This window comes from Cervus elaphus, chromosome 20 (genome assembly GCF_910594005.1).
Source record: "Cervus elaphus chromosome 20, mCerEla1.1, whole genome shotgun sequence".
Classification (NCBI taxonomy): domain Eukaryota; kingdom Metazoa; phylum Chordata; class Mammalia; order Artiodactyla; family Cervidae; genus Cervus; species Cervus elaphus.
The window spans coordinates 88,547,730-88,571,698 of NC_057834.1; the positions used below are offsets into that span (position 1 = coordinate 88,547,730).

Here is a 23,969-nt window from a genome sequence, read left to right on the forward strand (position 1 = left end):
TTTTCCACCAAAATGTGTCTTAATCCACTATGACACCAACTTGCTGACTTGGATGGATAAAGTGCTGGACCAGAGTTAAAAATAAACAAGAAGAACCCATAAAAGGTTACAGTCCAAGTAGGAATTTCATATCCCTGCTTACAGAAAGCTTTTGTGGAAGAAATAAGTGATTATGTGCCTCTTTTTCTTCAAATTTAAAAAAAAAAAAAAGCTTACCAAAATAATTATGTACTTCACACAAAACCAAAATATTTCAAAAGCTCAATTTCTGTAGACATATAAAAGTAAAAGATCTTTAAAAGCTGCTTAAGAATCTGGCCAAGTCATTCCCAAGATGTTTTTAAGATACGGTAGTTAAGAGAATGTGTGTTAGTCACTCAGTCATGTCTGACTCTTTCAACCCCATGGACTGCAGCTTGCCAGGTTCCTCTGTCCATAAGGATTCTCCAGGCAAGAATACTGGAGTGGGTTGCCATTCCCTTCTCCAGCAGTTAACAAAACACCTGTCCTCAAAAATCATTTCTTTGGTTATCTAGAGAATCTACTACTCTAAACAAATAAAATGTTCTGTAAATGAAATGTAGGCTTTTCCTTTGTTTCATTTTCTGTAGCAAAGAATCACTTCCTGGATCTTCCTTCTAAAAAAATTTATACACTTAAAAGATTTCCTTTTTCTAAGCTATGTAATTCTCATTCCTTCATCCTTTTCTCACTCCATCCCCTCTCTGCCCCTCCGATTATTTTGGTTAAATATAAGGAAGAATTATTTAACGCCAGAGTTGCCCAAAGAGAAAAGGTGCCTCTCAGGAAGTACTGTGTCTCACCTCACTACAGAACATGGCCCAACTGTCACATATCAGCAATTTTGTAAGACAACTGAAACAGTATTTCCTACCAATCCTAATTCTATGACACTGAGACTCCCTACAGCTTCTCTAGCTTTGCTCTATTTCTCTTCAACTCTCTCAATATTCCTACAAAGTGGCCAAAGTAGGTTTACTAGGTATAGTTAAGTCTAGAAGCACAGTGAGCTTAATTCTTGGAAGACTTCGGAAAAGGCAGCAGAAAAACTACTCTTACATCCTTCCCCAAGGGCAGGAGTACCCAGTGTGACACCACAGCAGATGACAGCACCTTTAACGGTTGATTCTAGAGTATGGGGAAGGCACACAGTCCTTCTGCCAACTCATCACCCCCTTACCGCTCACTGGCTAGGATCACAAGACTTTTTTGGTTTTATTTTTTAGTTAGCATGCATTTCCCTTAAAAGGAATATAGCCTGAAATAGAGTACAGAGGAACACAGGCAAGGATTTGAAAAAGTATTTGAGTCTGATTCAGTATTAAGGACTCTGGTCCTCTTCCTGGGCTCCAGTGAAACTTTCTAGACATCCTTATGTTCTAGCTGTAAACACAGGCCTCTTTCTATGTAAAATCCTTCCTAGATATAGGAAGAATACAAATAATAGCGAGATAAAAGGCTACTTTCAGTGCATTTTGATATATTCATTAGACAGAAGTCAACAGATGAGGTTAGGAGAGTGTAACAGACTGAATAATGACCACTCAAACATGGTTCCTAGTCTCTGGAACTTGTAAATGTTACCATATAAGAAAAAACCGTCCTTGTGGGTGTGATTAAGAATGTTAACATGGGGAGATTACCCTAGATTATCTGATGGGCTCTAGATCCAATCACAACCATCCTTATAACAGGCAGAGGGAGATCTGAAACACACAATGACGAGGAAGGCAAGGGTTGGAGTCATGTGGCCACAAGCCTAAAGTGACACCAGAAGCTGCAAGAGGCACCGATTGAATTCTCCTCCAAGACTCCAGAGGGAACGTGGCCCAAATGAACCTTGACTCCAGTCCTGTGATAATGATTTCAGACTTCAGGCATCCAGAACTCCAAAAGAGTATATTTCTATCATTTTAAGCCACCAAGTTTGTGGTAGTTTCTATAGCAGCCTCAGAAAACTAATACAACATGTTATGTTATGGAGACTGAAGTCAACAGATATGAGAACATTTTAGAATTACAGTTGCTTCCCTTATAAAAATTCATCATTTTTCATTTTCACATTACATGTGAGTACAGTATCTTAAACCTTTATTATGTTATTCCTACCCATCAAATACAAGTTCTCAGGAGTCGTCACAGGAATATTAACAAGTTTAATGTCATCTTCATCTGCTTTGTCCCAGGAATTAGAATTCCCACAAGCACAGCTATGACAAGAATTGACACTCTGGACCTAAAATTGAGATGGACAGAAGTTACTTCAAAATCTCTTTTATAACAGTATTTTGTTTTCTTTTATATTTATAAATTATTTACATAAGTCCTAGTCCTGGTAAAACAACCCATGGGTTTTCAACCTGAAGAAATTAACCTGATTATACTCAATCAAACTTAGAATTCATACGACCCTAAGTACTCTGAACGCATGTTTGCTCAAAATTATACATGTAGAACAGTATTTTGAACATAAACCAATTGTTGTTGTTTAGTCGCTCAGTCGCGTCCAACTCTTTTCTGACTCCAAGGACTGTAGCCTGCCAGGCTCCTCTGTCCACGGTATTTTTCAGGCAAGGATACTGGAGTGGGTTGCCATTTCCCTCTCCAGGGGATCTTCCCAACTCAGGGATCAAACCGACATCTCTGCATCTCCTGCACTGTAGGCAGAGTCTTTACCACTGAGCCACCAGGGAATTTATTTCCATCAAAAATCAAGCAGCTATTTTTATAGTTTACTATCATTAAGTATTTACTTATAAATTTTACCCACACCTACTTTGATTTGAGGTAACTAGCTTACTTTCCTTTCAGAACTTATTACAATGCTGATTTTCTGCTGTAATAATGAAAATCGGAAAGCCTCTAACATCTTTCCTTCTCTAGCAAGGTCTGCTGAGCCAATCATTTGTCACCTCTTTGCAAAGACTCCCAAATCTTGAATTTCAATTCTGCCCTCTTTTGAGAAATCTAAGCTCACATTTCCACCTGCCTATTTGGTGACTCCACACGTCTCTTCTGCTGGCATCTCAAACTGATAATATGAAAAAAAGAGCTCTGCATCTTCCCAAAACAAAAACTCTCCCCAAGTTCAGTAAAATTACTTTTATCTATATAACTTCTCAAACTAGGTAACAAGAAGTCATCTTTAACTCCTCTTCCCACACCTCTCATACTGAGTTATCAAGTCTTGTGGACCCTGTCCCCTCCTTTTCTACTCCTGTTGTCATGACTCTCGCTCAGACACTCATTAAGAGGCAGAAATCTGGGTTCACAGTCCTGCCAGCGGAGTAAGTAAGTAGGTCAGCTAAGGCACGGATAGCAAAGTGATTCTAAAGACTAATTATTTATACTGTTACCATAAAACTCCTTTTCTCTAGTCAAGAACAGCTTCAATTTTCAGTTGAGAAAATTTAAAAGAGAGGTACCTCTCTGACACAGAGGAGGTTCAGATTATAGAATGGGCATATACTTCATTATCCTACAGTTTCCCAGAGGAATTGAAAGGGCATGTCTTTGATCTAAATGTTCCTCCCACGGACAGAGGAACCTGGTGGGCTATAGTCCAAGAGGTCGAAAGAGTCAGACTAAGTACAACACAGCACAACACAACAGAAGAGCCTTTAAAATGTGATATATTTTTAGGAATCTAAGAAAGGAGCAGCTATACGTTCCAATGAAATACAGAAGCAAGGTATGAACAGATTATAGTATTCTATAAACTATTTTTTAAGTGAATATACATGATGTTAGAGGCCTATTCTCCTTGGAACACACATAAGAAACTGTCAGTGTTCATCTCTAAGGAGGGGAATTGAGAAGATTAGGAGCACATTTTTCATGTGCATTATTTAGTAGCAAGTGCATATCCTACCTGTTTTGTAAAATAACTTTTAAGCTATATTGTATTTAAATAAATACTGTTTACTCTTCACCTGTCAATCAACACTATGTTAATGGTGTAAAGGAAGATGTGAAAGACTCCACACTCGGCTTCAGCAAGCCGAGTGCTGTTACACAAGCAGGTTCGTCAAGCAGTTTCTATAACCTGGTACCACGTTTGGCTGCATCTTCTAGCCTTTTGTAGAATATCTAGCTTTGAAGCAACACTTCCATACCAACACCATCCTCACAGGACCCCAAAGGATCACATTACCTGACTCAAAAAAACCTGGAACCAAGCTGGCTGAATATTTCACAAAAAGGTAATTTTACTTGTCTGAAGAAAACAGGATCAACCAGATTTCTTCAGGTTCTCTCCATACTAAAAGCCATCTAATTGTATGACATTTAAACCAATATATAATGATAGATACATAAATAAAATTAAAAGAAAAAATTAATAAAATGTTTACTTACAGAGGCTAAACTCTGTGCAGAACCTGAGTATTTACTGAAGAGTCCTCCATTAGCATAGTTACAAGACTGAGATCCTTTGTCTTTGGCAGAACTTAAAGATAATGTCAAATTCTGTCTGCTACTGGAACAACTTGAACCTACCAAACAAACATATTAAAAGTATCAATAACCCCAATGATAAATTTCAGATAAAATTTCAAAGTTTATATATTCATTCAGAGGGCTCATTTTAAAATACAATTCCCCTAATTGTGTAAATTATTAAGTGTATCATACCATTATTAAAATCTACATCTCTAAATAACATTTTTAACACTGCTTCTGAAATGAAGATTAAAACATGCATCTGAATAATTAAGGTGGTATCTGAATGGTCTACTGTACAATCAGTATAAAAATGTTGGCAACTATGAACCTTCAAATCATAAACTTAACAAAATATAAGCACTTCTTATATCCTTTCCTGAATTACATCAAAACTTTATCCACATCACATTATCTTAGTCTTTTATACATCTGTCATCCCCTAACCATCTACCCATTCATCTCAGGCAGATGCTGTGTTTTAGTTTATCTTAATACAGCAGTTAAACTTCTCAAATCAAATCCTGGCACTTACTAGTTATCTGAACTTGAGCAAGTCACTTAACTTTTCCATATCTCAATAGGATTACAGTCTTAATTCACAGGATTGCTATAAAGGCTATTTTAACACAGTGAATATACAGCACGTCCACACTGCACCTAAGATCTAATAAAAACCTCAGTAAGTCTGTGTTTGTCGCTCAGTCATGTCCGACTCTTCGCAACTTCGTGAACTGAGGCCTGCCAGGCTCCTCCATCCATGGGATATTCGAGGCAAGAATACTGGAGTGGGTTGCCATTCCCTTCTCCAGCGGTTCTTCCCAACATAGGGATTGAACCTGAAAGGCATCATTATTGTTGTAAAGTTCACAACTCTTGGCACGAAACAGTCATTCATTACTTGCTATGCCAAAAAATCACAAGCGCATACGCTAAATTAACAAATAAAAAATAATTTAAAATTTAAAGAATAAATCCAGCATGCTCAAGAAATTATTTCAATCGATACAACTGGATAATATGTACCCTATCTTAAAAAAAAAAAAAAAAACACACAGATTTTTTTAAAGGCCAGCAATTCTACTTCTAGAACTTAATAAACTTAGGATATAATCAGATAAGTATATGCAAAGCAAGAAAAATAACCTAAAGAATACAATAGGGAACTGGTTAAAAAAGTAAAGCACACCTGTACACTAAGCGTATATTAAAAAATGATAGCATAGAGATATATCTATTGACATTTATAAAGACATTCTTACATAATATTAAGTATATTTTTAAGATTTCTTGATTGATTTTTGGCTGCGTGGGACTTCCTTGCTGCGCACAAGCTTTCTCTAGTTGCGGTGCACAGGTTCTCGTTGTGGTGGCTTCTCTTAGGGAGAGCACAGACTCCTGGGCACACGGGGTCAAAAGTTACTGAGCTTAGTTGCTGTACATATGTGGAATCTTTCCAGATAGGGGATCAAACCTACGTCCTCTGCATTGGCAGGCAGATTCTTAACCACTGTACTACCGGGGAAGCCCCCATAATATTAAATATGAAAAGGCTACAAGAGGTATGAATTTTACTTAAAATATATAAATCATTTATTTGTATATAATAAAAATTTTATGTCTCAATATATCTAAATGCAAGTATAAATGACTATATATATGGCAAAATATTATCAGTAGTTATTTCTGGGTAGCAGAAATTCAAGTGATTTTCATTTTTTCTTGCTTGCTTATCTGTATTATCTAAGCTGTCTAAAATGAATCTGTATTAACAGTGAGCTATATATTCAGTTCAGTCAGTTCAGTCGCTGTTATGTGCAGCTCTTTTCGATCCCAGGAACTGCAGCAAGCCAGGATTCCCTATCCATCACCAACTCCCAGAGCTTGCTCAAACTCATGTCCATCGAGCCAGTGACACCATTCAACCATCTCATCCTCTGTCATCCCCTTCTCCTCCCGCCTTCAATCTTTCCCAGAATCAAGGTGCTTTCCAATGAATCAGTTCTTCGCATCAGGTGGCCAAAGTATTGGAGTTTCAGGTTCAGCACCAGTCCTTCCAGTGAATATTCAGGACTGATTTCCTTTAGGATGGACTGGTAGGATCTCCTTGCAGTCCAAAGGACTCTCAAGAGTCTTCTCCAACACCACAGTTCAAGAGCATTAATTCTTCGGGGCTCAGCTTTCTTTATAGTCCAACTCTCACATCCATACATGACTCTGGAAAAACCATAGCTTTGACTAGACGGACCTTTGTTGGCAAAGTAAAGTCTCTGTTTTTTAATATGCTATCTAGGTTGGTCATAGCTTTTCATCCAAGGAGCAAGTGTCTTTTAATTTCATGGCTGCAGTCACCATCTGCAGTGATCTTGGAGCCCAAAAAGATAAAGTCTGTCACTGTTTCCATTATTTCCCCATCTATTTCCCATGAAGTGATGGGACCAGATGCCATGATCTTAAGTGTTCTGAATGTTGAGTTTTAAGCCAACTTTTTCACTCTCCTCTTTCATTTTCATCAAGAGGCTCTTTAGTTCTTCCCATTCTGCCATAAGCGTGGTATAATCTGCATAACTGAGGCTATTGATACTTGTTGCAGCAATCTTGATTCCAGTTTGTGCTTCATCCAGCCTGGCATTTCGCATGATGTACTCTGCATATAAGTTAAATAAGCAGGGTGACAATATACAGTCTTGACTTACTCCTTTCCTGATTTGGAACCAGTCTGTTGTTCCATGTCCAGTTCGAACTGTTGCTTCCTGACCTGCATACAGATTTCTCAGGAGGCAGGTCAGATGGTCTGGTATTCCCATCTCTTTCAGAATTTTCCACAGTTTGTTGTGATCCACACAGTCAAAGGCTTTGGCGTAGTCAACAAAGCAAAAGTAGATGTTTTTCTGGAACTCTCTTGCTTTTTCGATGATCCAACACATGTTGGCAATTTGATCTCTGCTTTCTCTGCCTTTTCTAAATCCAGCTTGAACATCTGGAAGTTCACAGTTCACATACTGTTGAAGCCTGGCTTGGAGAATTTTGAGCATTACTTTGTTAGTCTGTGAGATAAGTACAATTGTGCAGTAGTATGACCATTCTTTAGCATTGCCTTTCTTTGGGATTGGAGTGAAAACTGACCTTTTCCAGTCCTGTGACCACTGCTGAGTTTTCCAAATTTGCTGGCATATTGAGTGTAGCACTTATGCAGCATCATCTTTTAGGATCTGAAATAGCTCAACTGGAATTCCATCACCTCCACTAAGTTTTTTCATAGTGATGCTTCCTAAGGCCCACTTGACTTCACATTCTAAGATGTCTGGCTCTAGGTGAGTGATCACACCATTGTGGTTATCTGGGTCATGAAGGTCTTTTTTGTATAGTTCTGTGTATACTTGCCCCTCTTCCTAATATCTTTTGCTTCTGTTAGGTCCATACCATTTCTGTCCTTTATTGTGCCAATCTTTGCATGATGTTTCCTTGGTATCTCTAATTCTCTTAAGGAGATCTCTAGTTTTTCCCATTCTTTTGTTTTCCTCTGTTTCTTTGCCATGATCACTGAAGGCTTTCTTATCTCTCCTTGCTGTTCTTTGGAACTCTGCATTCAAATGGGTGTATCTTTCCTTTTCTCCTTTGCCTTTAGTTTCTCTTCTTTTCCAGCTATTTGTAAGGCCTCAGACAGCCATTTTGCCTTTTTGCACTTCTTTTTCTTGGGGATGGTCTTGATCACTGCCTCTTATACAATGTCATGAACCTCCATCCATATTTCTTCAGGCACTCTGTCTGTCAGATCTAATCCCTTGAATCTATTTGTCACTTCCACTGTAGAATCATAAGGGATTTGATTTAGGTCATCCTTGAATGTCTAGTGGTTTTCCCTACTTTCTTCACTTTAAGTCTTAATTTGGCAATAAGGAGTTCATGATCTGAGCCACAGTCTGCTCCCAGTCTTGTTTTCGCTGACTGTATAGAGCTTCTCCATCTTTGGCTGCAAAGAATATAATCAATCTGATTTCGGTATTAATCATCTGGTGATGTCCATGTGTAGAGTCTTCTCTTGTGTTGTTGGAAGAGGGTGTTTGCTATGACCAGTGTGTTCTCTTGGCAAAACTTTGTTAACTTTTGCTTCCTTTTGTACTCCAAGGCCAAATTTGCCTGTTACTCCAGGTATTTCTTGACTTCCTACTTTTGCATTCCAGGCCCCTATAATGAAAAGGACATCTTTTTTGGGTGTTAGTTCTAGCAAGTCTTGTAGGTCTTCACAGAACCGTTCAACTTCAGCTTCTCAGCATTACTGGCTCGGGCACAGACTTGGATTGCTGTGATACTGAATGGTTTGCCTTGGAAACGAACAGAGATCATTGTCGTTTTTGAGATTGCATCCAAGTACTGCATTTCAGACTCTCTTGTTGACTATGATGGCTACTCCATTTCTTCTAAAGGATTCTTGTCCACAGTAGTAGATATAATGGTCATCTGAGTTAAATTCACCCATTTCAGTCCATTTTAGTTCACTGATTCCTAAAATGTCAGTGTTCACTCTTGCCATCTCCTGTTTGTGCACTTCCAATTTGCCTTGATTTATGGACCTAACATTCGAGGTTCCTATGCAATACTGCTCTTTACAGCATCAGACTTTACTTCCATCACCAGTCATATCCACAACTGGGTACTGTTTTTGCTTTGGCTCCGTCTCTCCATTCTTTCTGGAGTTATTTCTCCACTGATCTCCAGTAGCATATTAGGCACCTACTGACTGACCTGGGGAGTTCATTTTTCAGTGTCCTACCTTTTTGCCTTTTCATACTGTTCATGGGATTCTCAAGGCAAGAATACAGAAGTGGTTTGCCATTCCCTTCTCCAGTGGACCACATTTTGTCAGAACTTTCTACCATGACTCATCTATCTTGGGTGGCCCTACACAGCATGGCTCATAGTTTCATTGGGTTAGAGAAGGCTGTGGTCCATGTGATCAGTTTGGTTAGTTTTCTGTGATTGTGGTTTTCATTCTGTCTGCTCTCTGATGGATAAGGATAAGAGGCTTTTAGAAGCTTCCTGATGGGAGAGACTGACTGAGGAGCAAACTGGGTAAACTGAAACTGACTGAGGGGCAAATTGTTCTGATGGGCGGGGCCATGCCCTGTTATATATCAAGCAAGGAAATTTTGGAAACTAAAACACTGAAATTACTGCACTCCAGTAATGATGTACACATAAAATTTCCTTTGTAGACCTAATTCAGCTATTTCTACATACCTTTGTCTGATGCTGCTCTTTTAGTGTATTCAAGTATGAGGTGCTCTGGTTCCCATGGTAACATTTTTCCTTTCTTTTTTCCACGTCTTCTTTTAAAGTGATGGGCCAGAAAAATTACAGATACAGCACTCACTGCAGTTACCATGAATAACTTTTTAGCTACTGGCGAAAATTTGATCTAGAAAAGATGCAGTCAGAGTGGGAAAAAAAGTATTTTATTTGCTTGCTTAAAACCTACAAAAAGACTAAAATTATTCTGAAGCTAATATAGTTCTAAATAATGCCAAGATAACATTATTTCACTCTTTCAGTGACAGCTAGCCCAAATGAATTTCAAAAACATACTAAACAAATGTAGTAATTTATCAGCCACTACTCTAAAGTTCTCAGCTAAACAATAAAAATCAAAAAGTCATCAGGAGCACAAAATAATTCAATTCCATTAATATCTGTTAAATAACTAATGATTAATTCATGCAACTCAATCTTCTATCTGAATAACAGCAAGATTTTTAATTGCAGGAATGATTTAATCAGACTTTTAAAATGAACCAATTTTTTTCTATTTATTTTTAACTGGAGGATAATTGCCTGACAATATTGGTTTGATTTCTACCATACATCAACATGAATGAGCCATAGGTATACACATGTCCCCTCCCTCTTGAGCGTCCCTCCCACCTCCCGCCCTTTCCCACCCCTCTAGGTTGTTACAGAGCCCCCGTTTCATTCCAAGTCACACAGCACATTTCCATTGGCCATCTTAAAATGAACTGTTTTTTTTTTTCAAACTATCTGGAAATCTGGGAAAACATAAATTAACTCAATTTATAAATATCATTTGTTGTTGTTGTCCAAATGCTCAGTCATATCTGACTCTGAGACCCCATGGACTGCAACCCCCCAGGCTCCTCTGTCCATGGGATTTCCCAGGCAAGAATACTGAAGTCAGTTGCCATTTCCTACTCAAGAGGACCTTCCCGACCCAGGAATTGAGCCCACATCTCCTGCATTGGCAGGCAGACTCTTTACCACTGAGCAACCAGTCATCTGAATAAGCCTTTTTATTCATTAATTAATCAACAAACATTTACTCAGCATTCTACAATATACCAGGACTGTGTTATGAAAATGAAAATGAAAATCTTGGTATAATTCTATTCAGCATGTATGTATCAGCCAGTGACTCTCTTGGCTTGGCCACCCCTCCCTTGAGGTGTTCCTTCTTTCTTCAATAAACTTGCTTTTGCCACAAAAAACAAATAAGTATGTATCAAATGTCTCCCATTGATCAAGAAGCACCAGAGGATACAGATCTTGTTTACCTCAAGCAGTGTGCTAAGAGTAAAGACAGATATACAAATAATGTATTACAAATAACTACAGTATAATGTGATAAATACAGTAATGTTAAGTATGAACTAGGTACTAACATAAGAGCAAGCGGTAATTATCTTTTTCTTGGAGGACACACACTATTAATCACCTAAAATGCAAAAGAACTTTAAAATAAAGCTATAGCTTTGGGGATATAATGAGAGCTAGACAGAGTATCACAAAGAGTTCAATCTTCCAACTACAAAAAAGCCAAATGCCAAATTCTCAATTTTGTTTGGAATTCATCAGAATGCTGAAGTTGGAGGGTAATCAAATGGCCCCCAAACTAAGAAGACTGGTGTTTGCAAGGAAAGATTGACATGAACACTGGGATTTCCCTGGTGGCACAGTGTGTAAGAACCCACCTGCCAATGCAGAGGACACGGGTTCAATCCCTGGTCCAGGAGGGTTTCACATTCCGAGGTGCAACCAAGCCCACGCGCCACAACAACTGAGCCCGTGCTCTAGAGCCCAAGAGTTACCACTACTGAGCCCACACGCCATGAGTGCTGAAGTCTGCGTGCTCCAGGGGCTGTGAGCCACGACTACTAAGTCTGTGTCCCTAGAGCCTGTGCTCCACAAAAGAAGCCCCCGCTCCTACAACTAGAGAAAAGCCCCTGCAGCAACAAAGACCCACTACAGCCAAAAATAAAATAAAGTTTAAAAAAAAAAAGCTCCATTTTTTTTTGTATACCAGAAATGATTTACTTCCACTTGTCATTAGAATTTGGCATCAAGGACTATGATCTAACAAAAAATTTAAAACTATTCTTACTCTACTTTTCTTCCAAATCCACTGAAATCTTCCAAAACTATCATAAAAAATCAGAACATTCCAGTGCTGTCCCAGGCTTTTTTCCCTTTACAAACTGTAAGAATTATTCTCTTCAGTAATGTCTTCACTACAGGTACTGCCAAATTTTTTATTCTTTCCATCTCTGTTTTTCCTTCTGGAACCATAGCTCCAATGTTCATGGCAACCAAATGAGATTTGGGGGAAAAAAAGAAAACAGTTCCTGGAATTTGGATGCTAAACATCCAATAATAAAATAAATTCTAAAAATAGCACTGTCATTAAGAATACCTTACTTCTCATTGTACTTTATAAACTGCCATGATCTTGTTATCCCGCCCTCCAAAAAAATAATTCTTAGATCAAATTTTAATATTTATGGCATAAGCAAATGTAAGATAAGAAAATTAGGACCTCTACTAAAGAAAATAATCTACTGGGAGTTCCCTGGTGGCCCAGTGGTTAGGATTCGGCACTTTCACACTGTGGCCACGGTTCAATCCCATAAACTATGAGATCCCATAAGCTGTCTGGTGTGGTCAAAAGAAAAAAAAAATCTATTAACACAGGCCCAGCCACAGCTAAGTGGTTATGTTCTGCTATATCCTAGGGCAGTGAAATTAGAGAACTATTAGGAGACATAAATACAATATTAAAACTATTGTCAGAAATATAACACGCTTCATTAATATGAATTCAAATATAAATCAATTCACTTTTAAGATCCAAGTTCTGTTTACATGTTACTATTTTTGCATAAAAGATCCATTACAACTTATAGTCTTAATCTTATGAAAAAAGAAACCTTTCCACGACGAAAACAGGGTAAATTTCCCATGAAAAGTTTTTTATCAGAAGTAGTCTAGATGACACAAGGTCTGAAAGTTTCTACTATTACTCCTGCCTACCATTTCTTCTGTTACTTTGTTCCCCCCACAGGAAAGTCAATTACTTCCTATATCATCACCCAGAAAACGGAAAATACAGCATCTCACAATCCCAAACTCTTGAAGGGTTTTTTGAGGTGATATAGGCCATTTCCTTAACTTCAGAGAAAATGAAAACCTAACACTGTCCTATTCATTCAACATGAACTGAGCACCAACTTATAGGCCAAACACTGAGAATAACAAGAAAGGAATAAGACACTGTTCCTTGTGCTCAGATTCCACAATCCTCCCCACTCCATAACCTGATGCCATTGTTTAATGTTCTTGTCAATCCCACCCCCCCCCCCCATCTAATGTTCTCAGGAGACAGAGAATAGTCAGTCACTCACAAGTTTCCTGCTCCAATAACCTATTTCCTGCTACTCAGCATACATTTCTAACCAGAACTAAATTGATCTATTTCTCTAACACAGTACCTCACACACCTTTTTACTGTCATGGGGTAGGGGGGCACAGGGGCAGCTCTAAGAGCCTGATGAAGTTCTAAGCTCAGTGAGGGCAGAATTTACTATTTTATATCAATTGAAACAGAGAAGATATTCAACAAACATAGTTTGAATGAATCTCTCTGATAAATGGAACACACCACATGTCACATACTAACTGTGACCTTTGGACGAGAGAATAATGCCATCTTCTTCAAAGAGTTGCTGAAAGTAATATCTGACACATAGCATGCATTCCAGAAATGTGTGCTTATAATTTTAATTAAAAAATTTTAAACAAACACCTTATTTTGAAATAATTTTAGAATTTACAGAGAAGTTGCAAAGACAGCAGAGAGAGTTCTTCTGTTTTTCTCTAACAGTAACATCTTACATAACTATAGTGCTCTTGTCAAAACTGAGAATTTAATGTTAGGACAGTAATATCTAAACCACAGAATTTATTCTAATTTAACCAGTTTTTCCACTAATGTTCTTTTTTCTATTCTAGGGCCAATTCAAGATACCACATTCATTACATTTAGACAGATTTTTTATTAATATTTTTAAGTGATGAGCTAATTTTAAGACTCTTCTGATTAACACTCTGAATTTGGAGAATCAACTAAACTACTTACCACTTCACTTTGTGGTTTCCAACTGAAAAAAGTTTGCTTGTATTAGTATGAAAGACAGTAATAGACCAAAGAAATCCTTATAAAGACCACAGAAGTAAAAGACAAGTAATTTATTTAGAGTATGTATTTATCAAATGAAAGAAAAAAATACATCATTCCTTAAATACACAAGAAAATAAAACAGGAGCTAACATTTATTGAGGTGTTCACTCATCTTTTCTGTATGCCAGACAACATGCTTTTCATTCCTTTTCCTAGATGATACAAATTGGCTTTAAAAAAGGTTAAGAAACTTGCCAAAGATCACACAATTCCATAGCAGTGGGATGTGAATCAAAACATATCACACAAGATGTGTTTAAATCCATGCACGCTATGTACCATGTGCTAAAATTACTTCAGTTGCACTGACGATGTATCTTAGTATGCAATTAACTATATAACTGAATGGCATCCAAAATGGATTGTCAATTTTGGGAGGCTGAACTAATGAACAAAAGTTCATACATGTCTTTTTCCATAAAACATCAATGTAATTCTAAAGCTACAGAACTGTCTACACAAGAACTCTGCGCTTTTCCTTGGTCTTTACTTGGTCCTTTGATGCTCTTCAAACCATAGTCTGCTCTCTTAGTACAGGGCCAACATACTCTTTTGGTTAGGCTTGGGGAACATACGGGTCTCTACTGCAACCACTTAACTCTGCGCTTGCAGCACAAAAACAGTTACAGGTAATATATTAACAAATGAACATGGCTATATTCCAATAAGACTTTACTTGTAAAAACAGGTGGTGGCCTTGATTTGGCCCATAGGCTGTAGGCTGCTTACCCACCTTGGTGCATTTCATAACGTGGAACGAGTTTTGGATACCCAATACTATGACTGAAAGTAAAGGATGTATCCTTAATTTATCTGCAATGATTCTTTGTATTATTTTAAAAAATATTCCATGGAATAATGTGGACAATAGTCCTGGCCTCAGAAAATTATTCCTATGACTGAAACGCAGGTTGTACAGTAGAATTAGTTTGGATAAAACATATAAAAATAACTGGCAAAAATCCCAAAGCTTTGGGGAGTGCAAAACAAAACTGTCCTTATGGGAGAAAATTTGAAAATTTTCAATTTCAAATTTTGAAAAGCAATATCTATCAAAATTTAAGTACATTTACTCAACCCAAAAATACAAAGCCTAAAAATTAATCCTATATCTGTACTGTGTGAATTAATGTATATCAAGCTTATTCATTATAGCACTGTGCTGGAATCAAGATTACCAGGAGAAATAACAACCTCAGATATGCAGAAGACACCACCCCTATTGCAGAAAGCGAAGAACTAAAGAGTCTCTTGATGAAAGTGAAAGAGGAGAGTGAAAAAACTGCCTTAAAATTCATCATTCAGAAAACTAAGATCATGGCATCCAGTTCCACTGCTTCATGGAAAATAGATGAGGAAACAATGGAAACAGAGACACTTTATTTTGGGGGCTCCAAAATCACTGCAGATGGTGACTGCAGCCATGAAATTAAAAGACGCTTGCTTCTTGGAAGAAAAGCTATGACCAACCTAGACAGCGTATTAAAAAACATTGACTTTACTTTGCCAACAAAGGTCCATCTAGTCAAGGCTATGGTTTTTCCAGGAGTCATGTATGGATGTGAGAGTTGGACTATAAAGGAAGCTGAGCACTGAAGAACTGACGTGTTTGAACTGTGGAATTGGAGAAGACTCTTGAGAGTCCCTCGGACTGCAAGGAGATCCAACCAGTCCATCCTAAAGGAGATCAGTCCTGGGTGTTCATTGGTAGGACTGATGTTGAAGCTGAAACTCCAATACTTTGGCCACCTGATGCCAAGAGCTGACTCATTTGAAAAGACCCTGATGCTGAGAAAGATTGAGGGCAGGAGGAGAAGGGGATGATGGAGGTAGGATGGCATCACTGACTCAACGGACATGGGTTTGGGTGAACTCCGGGAGTTGGTGATGGACAGGGAGGCCTGGCGTGCTGCGGTTCATGGGGTCGCAAAGAGTCAGACATGACTGAGCGACTGAACTGAAGATGAGACGGCTGGATGGCATCTCCAACTCAATGCACATGAGTCTGAGCAAACTCCATGAGATGGTGAAGGAGAGGGAAGCCTGGCATGCTGCAGTCCCTAGGGCTGCAAAGAGTCAGACACAACTTAGTGACTGAACAACAATTGTTTGTAATGAACAAGATCAGAAAGAACCCAAATATCCATATATAAAAACATCATGCAGCTATAGGTATAAAAAAATCTACATATATTAATATGGAAAAATTTCCAAGAAATTTTTTAAGCACCAAAAAAAGCAAGAATATTAAGTAGCATGCTACTTTCTGTTAGAAAGAAGAGAAAATTAGAACATATAATTGTTTTTGCTGATTTCTAATGTGGATAGGGACTGAGATAAAATAAAACATTTCCATGTATGTATGTGTGTGTGTACATATATGTAGTTTTGATTTTTGAACCACATAAATGTTGTTTAGTCAATGACTCTTTTGCAACCACATGGACTGTAGCCTACCAGGCTCCTGTGTCCATGGGATTTCCCAGACAAGAATACTGGAGTGGTTGCCATTTCCTCCTCCAAGCAATCTTCCGGACCCCTCTGGGGTCAAACCCCCTTCTCCTGCATCAGCAGGCAGATTCTTTACCATTGAGCCACCAGGGAAGCCTCCAACTATTCAAATAATACATTTTAAAGAATAACATTAGTTTAGGATCACTGTAAGGATTAAAGAATTTACAAATGTATACAATATAAAATCTCTAAGACAGTGTTTTACACACAGTGGGTTGCTGGTCTTTTTAAATGTCATCCAAATGGTGCAGTAACACAAACAAATAAAAGAATAAATACCAAACACTTAGACTTAATATTTTCAGCTCTAGGAATAAAAAATAAATAAAAATATAAAAATTGGACAAATATATATATGAATATACACACACATGTATATACACATATGAACTGTTGAAACAACCCAAAAACTCAAAAATAGGGAAATATTCAATAAACTATAGCACACCTATATTTATAAAGCATTTTTAATGCTCAAAGTATACAACTTTATAATCTCAAATGTAATCTCGAGGGGGACAAAGCAGTGGGGGTGGGGAGTGAGGGACTGGGGAGCAGAGAGATGTATGCAGCAATAAAAGACCTAAGTAAAGTATAGCAGTGAACTTTTATAGAGGGGTTGTTGGCAATTTTATTTTCTCTTTAATTCTTTTCTGTATTTTTCAAATTTTCTTTTAATCATGTAATCCTAAAAAGGAAAAGAAAGAAAGAAAAAGAAAGCAAATAGGTTTTTGGGTCAAAGAAAAGCAAGTTCAAATCCCATATAACAGACACAATTTTAGACAAGTTAAGTAAGCTATTAAAAAGCCACCAGAAAAAAAAAAAAAAGCCACCAGAACTATAAATTGAAGATGATATAGAAATTTGAGGAATCTTTTAAGGATTAGAGACATTATATGTAAAAAAGACCTAACTAACACCTTAAACACAGTGAACACTAAGTAGTATTATTCTCATACAATATATGTGTGTAACATCTTCTCCTATATAAAAGGGACTTCCCCAGCGGTCCAGTGGTTAAAAACTCTGAGCTTCCACTGCTGGGGAAGTAGACCAGGAAGTGATCCCTGGTCACGGAACTAACCATTCGATCCCACATGCCACATGATGTGGCCAAAAAAAGAAAGAGAGAAATAAAATCATACTGTATTTTATCATTCTAAGACACTATTCATTTTAAGATGTAAGCAAGTTTTAGAAATGTTGAAATGTGAAAAATGATCATCTTAGATTTGATGAAATTCATTGTAAGTTTAGTGAAATAAATGCTACTTTCCATATGTATCTTTTTTTTAATTTATTTATGTTAATTGGAAGCTAATTACTTTACAATATTGTAGTGGCTTTTGCCATACATTGGCATGAATCAGCCATGGGTGTACATGTGTTTCCCATCCTGATCCCCCCTCCCACCTCCCTCCCCATCCCGTCCCTCAGGGTCATCCCAGTGCATCAGCCCTGAGCACCCTGTCTCATGCTTCGAACCTGTACTGGCGATCTGTTTCACATATGATAATATACATGTTTCAATGCTAGTCTCTCAAATCATCCCACCCTTGCCTTCTCCCAGAGTCTGAAAGACTGTTCTTTACATGTGTGTCTCTTCTGCTGTCTCGCATATAGGGTCATCGTTACCATCTTTCTGAATTCCATATATGTGCGTTAGTATACTGTATTGGTGTTTTTCTTTCTAACTTAAAAATATGGAACGCTTCACGAATTTGCGTGTCATCCATGCACAAGGGCCATAGCTAATCTCTGTGTCGCTCCAATTTTAGTATGTGTGCTGCCAAAGCAAGCACTCCATATGTATCTTTTTATTTACTACGTGTGTGTGCTAAGTTGTTTCAGTCGTGTCCAACTCTTTGCGACCCCATGGACTGTAGCCCATCAGGCTCCTCTGCCCATGGGATTCTCAAGGCAAGAATACTGGAGTGGGTTGCCATGCCCTTCTCCAGGGGAATCTTCCTGACTCAGGGATTGAACCTATCTCTCCTGTAGCTCCTGCACTGCAGGCAGATTCTTTACCTCTGAGCCACCAGGGAAGTCTTTACTTATTTACTACAATGGAGTGCAAACTGCATTGGAAGCAGGTATTAAAAATAAAAGGATTGAGAATTTCTTGGCAGTCCAGTAGTTAGGACTCAGCACTTTCACTGTCAGGGCCTGGGTTCAATCCTTGGTCGGGGAACTAGAATCCTGCAGGCTGTGTGGCCTGGCCCAAAGGGGAAAAAAAAAAAAAAGGACCGTTACTATATGAAATACACAAATGGAGAATAAGCACATGAAAAGATGCTCAACATGACTAATTAGGGAAAAGCAAATCAAAACCACAATAAGAAATTGGAATCCTTGTGCAGTGCTGGTAGAAATAAAAAATGGTGCAGCCACTATGGTTAACAGTACAGCAATGCCTCAAAAAACTAAAAATAGAATTACCATATGATCCAGAAACCTCACTTCTGGGTATGTGTCTCAAAGAACTGAAAGCAGTTATCTGTACAGTCATGTTCACAAAAATATTAGTCACAAAAATCACAAGGCAGAAGCAACCCACGTATCCAGCAATGAATGATTAAACAAAATCTGGTATATACATAAAATCAAATGTTTTCAACTTGGGAGAAAAAGAGGAAATTCCGACATACACTACAATATGGACGAATCTTGAAAACATTACGCTAATTGAAAACAAGCCAGCCACAAAAAGACAAATACTACACAGCTCCACTTACGAAGTACCTGGTGGTGGCTGTCGTGGTTTAGTCGCTCAGTCATGTCTGACTCCTGTGACCCCACGGACTGCAGCCCACCAGGCTCCTCTGTCCAAGGGGTTTCCCAGGCAAGAATACTGGAGTGGATTTCCGTTTCCTTCTCCAGGGGATCTTCCCAACCCAGGGATCAAACCCAGGTCTCCTGCATTGCAGGCAGATTCTTTACCAACTGAGTCACCATGGAAGCCCTATGAGGTATCTAGAGTAGTCACATTCATAGAGACAGAACATACAATGAAGGGTGCAAGTAGCTGGTGGGAGGAAAAATAAAACTTGCTGCTTAGTGGCACTAGAGTTCCAGTTTTACAAGATGAAAAGAGTTCTCAAGCTTGGTTGCATAATAGTATAAATGCACCTAATGCTACTGAACTGCACATTTAAAAATGGTGAAAATGGTAAATTTTATGCTATATATATTTTACCACAGTAAAACAAAGTTAACATGAAAGGATTGTTAATAGTGAGAACAAGTCTATTTAAATAACATAATTATCTGAAAATAATTGTAATAACAGATTGTGTAAATTCACTTAAGGTAGGAAGATTTTTGACAACAACAACAACAAAAAAAACCATGAAACAAATAAAAATCAAGTTTAAAACTACTTTAACAAACACTTTGAACCATTTAAAACGCCAAAGGAAACTTAAATACTGTAAACATAATATGCTCTGAGCAATAAACTTAGTCAATGTCGTTATTTGTTTTTTAGTTTTTTTTACCTGGCAGAAAGAATAGTACCAAGATAGAGGAAGATCAAACACTCTCAGTGCTGCCGTCTTCAAGGAAAACTGTGATTCACTCACTGTTTCTTCTGACATGACTCCTCTTCTATCTTAATTCAATGAAACACAAAATATATTAGCCACAAAGATTTCTAGTTATTCTACCAAATGAAAGATACAAATTGAAAATTTAACTCTTCTTTTAAAAAGCTTTTTTTTTTCACACTTAATTAATCATGATATTACACTAACCTGAAGAAAATAATATTCTGAGCCAAATTTACTTAAGCTAAAAGTTCATTTATTAGCCAAAATAGCCAAAAGGAAAATGAGTTAGATTTGAACTTTGAGTTCAGCTAGTCAACTTTCCTTAAAAAACTGTAGGTTCTATATTCTCTCTCTTCTGGTGAAATAAATGTTTCAGCTTTTAAATAATAATTTAAAATACTTTTATTTCCACATTTCCTTCCAATAATAGCAGGGATTGAGGGGAGGTCACTGAAAGAAATTTGATTGGAATCTTGACTTTAGGGGCTAGAAATGAACCTCAAGGCTCACTGAACTTCATAGTTCAAGCATTTATCTTCCTACTGTTCCATTTTTAAAAAATTTACTTTATATTGGACTATAGTTGGTATTACTGTCCCCTTTTTAAGCTCTTGAAAGAAATGACACATACCTGCTATGAAATTCTAATAGTGCTTTAATGCCTATTTCTACTGCAACCAAAGAAAGAAATTTGTCAGTTCTTCACAGAGAAGGCAGTCATCACCGAGAGAGACGCTTAAAGGTAGCAGAATGCGGATAAAAACACAATGGTTTGGGGTCTAGGTCTATGCTTTATAGAGCCAGAAACTCAAGTTTTATACATGCACCCAGCTGGACACACATTAAACAAATTCACACAATACTGATATATAAATTAAGTCTACAAATTTGTTCATTTATATTAAGGAAATACACTACCTAGTGAAAGAAAACTTTTTAAAATTTATTTATTTTCTAATTGAAGGATAATTGCTTTACAAAATTCTGTTTTCTGTCAAACCTCAACATGAATCAGCCATAGGTACATATATCACCTCCCAATCTTTTATATGCTATCAAAACATAGCCTTTCTGAAATAAGACATTGTAGGGAGTTGAATTAAGTATAAAAGGCTCTGGGGTAAGCACAAAATTAGTGGGTCCTTTCATACAGGCTGGGAAAAAGCCTGAGAACTGTTTCTGATGTATTATACAAGAGTAGGCCTTCCCACTAACTAGAATGTTTATGCTTACCAAATTTAGTATTTCTTTTCCTTGGATGGTGCTGTACTCCCAAACAGAAAATTAAAATTACCAACAATCCCTCTATAGCTTATTTGCTATACTTTTGTTAAGTCCTTTATTTCTGCTCTTTTTCTAACCTTTCTTTTAATAACCCTATTTTTTTTTTCAGAAGACTATCAAAACCACTGATTAAATAGTAGTTTCCTTTCATATCAAACACAGTAATATTTCTTAAGGTGGGTTACTGCTACTAACAGTTTACTTTTTCCCTATCAGTGACATCCAAGGAGTGGAAACTTAATTTTCCCCACACTCATATTCTAACTACAATTTTTCGGCTTAGTATAATCAGTACATTAATTCCAACTGACAGGGAGGGGGGATCGGGACGGGGAACACATGTAAACCCATGGCTGATTCATGTCAATGTATGGCAAAAACCACTACAATATTGTAAAGTAATTAGCCTCCAACTAATAAAAATAAATGGAAAAAAAATAATTCCAACTGACAAACTGTGGTACAGACATATTAATGAGAAATACAAGGAAACCATGAAGAAACTGTTAAACAAGCAAAAAATAAGTCTGAGGAATGAGACTAGGAATGCAGGGTGGCAGGAAACCACTATTTTTCATTAAAAATGCTTCTGTAATATTTGCTTTTTAAAGTGTCTATGTGTATTACTTTTTTCAAGTGTTTCACAAAACAAGAAGGAAGCACGATTTACCATTCCCCGTGGAAAAAAAACTTCATTTTGAGAAACATTTTTAGTAACTAAATAGATTCTGGACCAATAAAGCTACCTATACTATCTCACTTTTTTAAAAATCCTGAAAGTAATTCACCCAAAGTGATTTTCTCCATAAAACAGTTCCAGATTTTGAAGCAGAAGAAAAAGAAAATAAAGCAAACACTTTAATTTGCTGCAGCGGTTTTCTTAAAAATAAACGTCCACTTTTGCATTCTAACCACCTCATACCTTTTCATTTAAAATCACTAAGTGATTCCAAACTTAATCATTAATAATTGAGCAGCTTTTTAAAACCAGTCATTTCAGTTGCTTTCAAACGTATTAATAAAAAAAAAAACATGGAGACAGTTTCATCATCACCAAAAATATTATACTCTGTAATATCACTCGCTTCTCTCCAATTCTAACCACAAGACACTTGTAAAAATGTGGCATATACAGAGTTTGTTTCTTAAACACCCTTAAATTGGACTTTATAATCCAAGCAAGAATGAAAGTCTGAAACATCCCCCAAATTTTGTCGTGAAATGTAAATCTATACAACAGAATTCTGAGAAGATACTTGAAACACAGTGAAAATGCTTACTTGGAATACTGATAATAATGATAAAGGTCTGTGCACAAGCAAAACCTTTTAGTCTTCTCTCCATAAAATAAATGTTGAACAGCTTTATTTACAGGAGGGCTCCGAGGCCACAAACCTCCTGATGCTAAATTATTCTCAGTAAGCCCCTTCAGAGAAAGCATAACCTTCCTCCTCCTAAAAACCACTCCCCGCTCAAACCGCGGACATTCTTGCAGAAACTTGGACCACACCAGCGGCTCCTCCCGCAAGCCTCCTCCGCCCTCCCTGCGTTATCCTCTGCGGGCTTCTTTTTCTTCACCAGACCAGGAAAGGGGTTCCCTCTCGGCCCGGCCACCCAGACCCTCGCTCGGGCTCCAAGCGGTGGCCAGCCAGCCCACCCTGATTCAGCGCTCCGTGGTGGGCCTCCCTTTGGCTTTCTGTTCCTCCACCCAGGCACGGAATCCAGAGGGCGAAGGCCAGAGCTCCCGCCCACCCTTCTGCCACTAACCCGCGGCCGCTGAGACCCCAGCCAGCCCTCCACCCGCCCCCTCCACCCGCGTACCTGGTGCTCCAGGCCCAGTGCAGCCGGTCCACGCCTGCTTCCCCGCCGCAGCCCGGCGCTGAGCCGCAGCCTGGCCCCGGGGGCGGAGTCCTTCCGGGGTCAGGAGTGGGAAGGTGGAGAGAAGGTAGCGGGGGCCTCCTAGCCTTTCTGCGTGAGGGGCTACGTGTGAAGCAGCTCCCGCCATTTTTGTTAAGGGTAGAGGCTCCTGCCCTTCCCGCTGGCTGTGAACTGTACAATGCAAGAATCGCATCAAAAAATAGCATCGCAGTTGTAACCTTTTGAGGGCTTCAGGACCATCCTAGGAATCCGGTGAAAAATATGGGGTATTTTCTCTATATGTCATTTTAATACATTAGTAAAAGAAAATAGCTTGTACATTACCAAAAGAATATATATAATATATACGTCTATTTTGTGTATATATATGGTTAGATACTCTGAACCAATCCATGGCTCCCAGATTAAGAACTTCTACTACAGACCTTCAGCCCCTAAACAGATTAATGTTGAGCATTCCAATCCTGTATTAATGATGTTTTATTTACTTCAATTCCTCTTTAGCTTTTCTCCAAGTTAGGCAAGGTATTCAACAGCTCTGAGGTTCTGTCTAAAACACATAAACTAATGAGGGGGGAGGGAGAACAACAAAATAACATGCTGGCTTTTTTCTTTCCTTCTTTCTTTTTTTTGCTTAACATGCTGTTTTTATATGCAGTCCTGAGCCCAAACATTTCGTCCAAGTTGAGGATTTAAAAATTCCAATTTCTGAGCATATTTGTGGTGAAAAGCCAAAATAATTTTGCAAGGATTGCTAA

At 38.0% G+C, this 23,969-nt stretch overlaps 1 protein-coding gene and 1 non-coding gene across 2 annotated transcripts in view; both read right to left on the minus strand.

Moving 5' to 3' along the window:
* Positions 1-23,299, minus strand: part of MIGA1 (mitoguardin 1) — a 74,161-nt gene extending 50,862 nt beyond the window's left edge. Inside the window, exons 1-5 of the mRNA XM_043876250.1 lie at positions 23,155-23,299; positions 19,999-20,111; positions 9,703-9,880; positions 4,378-4,514; positions 2,131-2,257 (exon numbers count right to left, since the gene is read on the minus strand). Coding sequence (XP_043732185.1) covers positions 2,131-2,257; positions 4,378-4,514; positions 9,703-9,880; positions 19,999-20,097 — 541 coding nt within the window. The 5' untranslated portion in view covers positions 20,098-20,111; positions 23,155-23,299. The remainder of the gene's footprint in view (positions 1-2,130; positions 2,258-4,377; positions 4,515-9,702; positions 9,881-19,998; positions 20,112-23,154) is intronic.
* On the minus strand, positions 18,199-18,303 carry LOC122678496. Its single transcript, XR_006336166.1, has one exon. It is a non-coding gene; the product is annotated as a U6 spliceosomal RNA (small nuclear RNA).
* Positions 23,300-23,969: the final 670 nt, after the last annotated feature.